The following is a 4190-nucleotide window of genomic DNA, read 5'->3' as shown; positions in this document are numbered from 1 at the left end:
GAGCTGCTTGTCTGACCACCAAACTGTTGGGCCATAACTGCGCGAGGCTAATAGGCCCGGACGATGCGAATGCCCGAAAAGGCCCCTCACCACGATTACGGTGGTGATTGAACCTCGGGAGCGACGTCAATGATGGACATAAAATCTATTATTGGGTGATATGCATCATCATAAGGGGCATCGTTGGTGGGCATATCTTGATCAAACGAACCTCTTCCTCATCAACCAGCGGTGATCCACGGGAACTCGACCCCGTCTACACTGTTTGGCGTCCTCTACCACGCGCCGCGGTCTTGGTACATTAGGACGTTGCACTTGCACAGTAGGCGGCTCATCATACTCTGCCGGTGGTGTATAATATGGAGCGAAACTCAACATCGTCCCCAGAGAGGCAGCAGCCATGGCCTCTGTATTAATGTGGCTAAACATCTCTACTATTTCCTTCACTTCATCGGACTTGGTTGGATCTTGGATAAGTTTTGAGCCAAACTTGTACGATTGTTGATGTCCTAAAGCCTAAAAAAAAAAATTTGCAACATTTGATAGTGGTCTAAGACACATATAAAGACATCAAACATCTAATGGAATGTAATGTACGTACCAGTGCCTCATGCCTGCCTGCCATGTGTTGGTATCCTATATCCACATTATGCGGATTTCCTATGAAAGTGCGCGAGTGACGTCGATACCAACTAAAATACGGCGATAGTGACTGCGGGTCTTGAGTTTCATACTCGGCCGAATTAAACTTTCTCGACGATTTCCCCACAAAAAGTCTGTTTCTGTAAAATATTGTTGATCCGCCGCTTTTATAGCATACCGCTTGTCACGTTTGTAATGAAAAGGATCAATCTCAGCACATGGACCCGGAATATGTTGCTTCCTACCAAACTGTCTGAGAACGCGGTCTACCATGTGCCACTCTCGATAGATACCACAAATAAGGGGAACCTTCGCCATCCAAATATCTCGGCCACGCAGACACCACTCAGGGAGTCTATTGATGATGGCCTCTGAATAAGGTCGCCACACAAACTACGATAGAAAGAACATAAAATTACATGATAATAAAATAAATAAATTACACATAAGCGTAGCTATTATATCAAAACGCCATTAACAACCATAATTATGATAAAATACCTGGCCATCTATTAGGTTATCCAATACATCCCTACATATGGGTAAAACATCACGTGCCTCATTTTCGTGGGATTTACGATGAGTCCACCTTCGTGCAAGAGCCGTGTGTGGCGGAAGGGCCCTGGATGGTGGCTGCATCGGTATAATGCGCTCCCAAGCCCAAACCTATATTAAAAAATTAAAATAAATACATAAAAACCTTATAACTATCAAATAGGACAACCAAATAAAATTATATAATTTTAAAGGTCACGTACCTGCAATAAGGAAATGAATCCACACACATCTTTGGCTTTCCTCAACGAAGCGCGGCATAAACAAGTATATAAATATGACAGTGCGGCTCCCCAAGCTTGTCCACTCATTGCTCTAAGGTCACGCATGTCAAGCAAATAATCTAAATTAAGTAAGTCACCGGACTTATCCGGAAATATCGTGCCGCCACAAAGCCATAGCAAGTATAACCTAACCCGCTGTTGCACATCAATTTCTGGGGTCTGATCTGTAATGTCATCTAAGCCTCTAATATATTCAATTAATTTATGTACTTCTAACCTACTAACACCATTAAAACAATCCAGACCGGTGCCCAACCAAGTAAGCTCATGGATCAATTGTTGCCACCCACCAATATCTATATATCTAGCATTAAGATTATTCAAGGATAACCATCAACAACCAAGCCAAACATGACCTCGATATCTTGTAATGTGATGGTCGCCTCACCTGTACGCAGATGAAAGGTGTGCGTCTCAGGACGCCATCTTTCTATAAGTGCAGTGATGACTGCCCAATCATATGATACACATCCTACCTCTATTACTCCCCTAAATCCACACAGGCCAAAGTAGTCAAGGATGCGAGGATGAAAAGGATGACGCCTCACATGCTTCCAAAATTCAGTATCCGCGCGCCGAGGAGACAGGCATGCGGTCGGTCCTGTCAAGGAACCATCCCACACAGCCTCTGATCGATGCTTCTCCTGGAGTGTTAACACATCGTACACTTCTGGCCCCGGATGTACGCATACCCGTGGAAACTCCATACCTTATATAAAAAAAAAAAAATGAAGTCCAGATCAAGCTATTTAGAGTAACTCACTATTAAAAAAAATATATTATTCCAATTTTAGCAGAACAAATATGCACTGGCTAGATAAAGCCAACTTCCATACGCCTTATTTAGAAACCACCGATAGTGGACCACATTAATACCTATAAGGTATAGACAAAATAATTGTCTACCCACTTAGACTTAGGTCCCATATAATAAAGCATTATCATGACATTTTAAGTTTTTTTTTTTTTGGCCTACGAGGCATCAATTAAGTTTCACTTTTACGGCTATATAAATATCACATTAAAGGTACAATGAAATATATTGTATAACAATCCATAACAAAATATATTGTATAACAATCCATAACAAAATATATTGAATAACGTGGAACCGTCCACGTTTCACAATTATACCAAACTTAGAGCATAGGGAAGAAATTACGGAGTTCATAGATTTATAAATTACTATGGTAATGCATAAATACATCAAACAAAGCAACATTCACAAAATGGGAGGAAAAAAATTCGATCCTTTATGACACATTTCACAATTCTTTCTCTCGTACCGAAAATGTCATCATCGGTCCATTATTGGCAATATCCACAGTTCCACAATGTTTTAAGATAGTGATCTATACTTGTAAAACGTGGGTGATCCACGTTATACAATATATTTTGTATAACGTGGATCCACGTTATACAAAATATATTGTATAACGTGGATCGATCCACGTTTTACAAATATCCACAAAACTAACAAAAATAACAAAGCAACATAACAATCCATAGATCTTTTATAAAAGAATCCACAAAAATAACGACAACATAACAACAAATTTTATTCGGATATTTTATATAACAATTCACAAAAATAACGAGAACATAACAATAAATTTCTTCAAAAGTGCTACTAAACAAATCGGACCTTTTATAATAATGCTTCTAACAATCATATTTTAAGTTTAAATTAAAATAACACAAATAACACAAACGTATTAAAATAACACAAATAAAAAATAACAATTAAGATATATAAGACAAACAGATCTACATCTACTATAAATATATAATATTATATGAGTTAGAAAAAATACCTTAATTTAAATAACAATAATAGATAAAGATGAAGAAGTTGCTCCAAAAATTAGATTGTATTGCAGGGTTTAAAAAAAATAGAGGAGAAGAAAAAGGAGAAGGAGATGGAGGTTCTGCAAAATATTTGCAATGGAGGAGAATGGAAGAGAACGAAAGAGAATGGAATGAAGCGGCGGAAGAAATATTTTAGGGCAGAACGGAAGTTAACAAATATAACTTGTATAACGTGGGTTGATCCACGTTATACAATATAAATTGTATAACGTGGATCAGCCCACGTTATACAAGTTATAATTGTATATCGTGGACTGATCCACGTTATACAATTTATATTGTATAACGTGGATCAGCCCACGTTATACAAGTAAAATTTTTTTTTTTTTTTTTTTCTTCAATTGTCTGACAAAGATTTTGGGGTATATCGTGGATCAGCCCACGATATACCCGTTTTGGTATAATAATTTTTGAACGTTCCCTTTTGGTAAAAATCGTGTATTTTTATACCCTTTTGGCTCCGGACCCGTCTTTTACTATCGTTTTCGAGTGTAATCTATTGTTTTCATGTTTTTCTTTTTTATAATAATTCACTCTGTTTAAGATGGCTTTATTTCATTTTCATCCACATTCACTTTTTATATTTTGATGATTTAGAGTATCATTTGTTGGTCTTTTTAATTGATATGTCAGTCACTGCGTATAAATTCTTTATTGGTGATTTAGACTATCAACAAAACATGTTTAATTATTGTCACTTGATTCATGCTTGACGGTCCGGTGGATATCATTGTCTCCACACTTTGATCACATTTTCACTTCTTCTAACCATTACAAATGAACTGTAATCTATTAGATATATTCTCCTTTTAGAGTCTTTTTTTAAGCAAATATCCTTTT

General features: G+C 37.2%; 1 protein-coding gene across 1 annotated transcript; it reads right to left on the bottom strand.

Moving 5' to 3' along the window:
* Nucleotides 1-201: 201 nt before the first annotated feature.
* LOC132040901 (serine/threonine-protein phosphatase 7 long form homolog) lies at nt 202-2328 on the bottom strand. Its single transcript, XM_059431590.1, has 5 exons — nt 1401-2328; nt 1144-1308; nt 735-1035; nt 602-618; nt 202-516 (listed from the first exon to the last, which is right to left on the bottom strand). Exons 1-5 carry the CDS (start codon nt 1524-1526, stop codon nt 202-204), a joined length of 924 nt encoding a protein of 307 aa, XP_059287573.1. The 5' UTR covers nt 1527-2328.
* Between the last annotated feature and the right edge of the window lie 1862 nt (nt 2329-4190).

Source organism: Lycium ferocissimum, chromosome 12, assembly GCF_029784015.1.
Source record: "Lycium ferocissimum isolate CSIRO_LF1 chromosome 12, AGI_CSIRO_Lferr_CH_V1, whole genome shotgun sequence".
Lineage (NCBI taxonomy): Eukaryota > Viridiplantae > Streptophyta > Magnoliopsida > Solanales > Solanaceae > Lycium > Lycium ferocissimum.
Note: the sequence above shows the minus strand (reverse complement) of the source record. Positions and strands in the feature narration are given on the sequence as shown.

What these genes read in the sequence shown, in the direction of transcription:
- LOC132040901 (XM_059431590.1), bottom strand. Translation starts at nt 1,526, where the DNA reads ATGCGTGACCTTAGAGCAATGAGTGGACAAGCTTGGGGAGCCGCACTG. An exon ending in GATTCATTTCCTTATTGCAG is followed by an intron (nt 1,309 to 1,400) that starts GTACGTGACCTT and finishes TTTTTAATATAG; the next exon opens with GTTTGGGCTTGGGAGCGCAT. An exon ending in ATAACCTAATAGATGGCCAG is followed by an intron (nt 1,036 to 1,143) that starts GTATTTTATCAT and finishes TTTCTATCGTAG; the next exon opens with TTTGTGTGGCGACCTTATTC.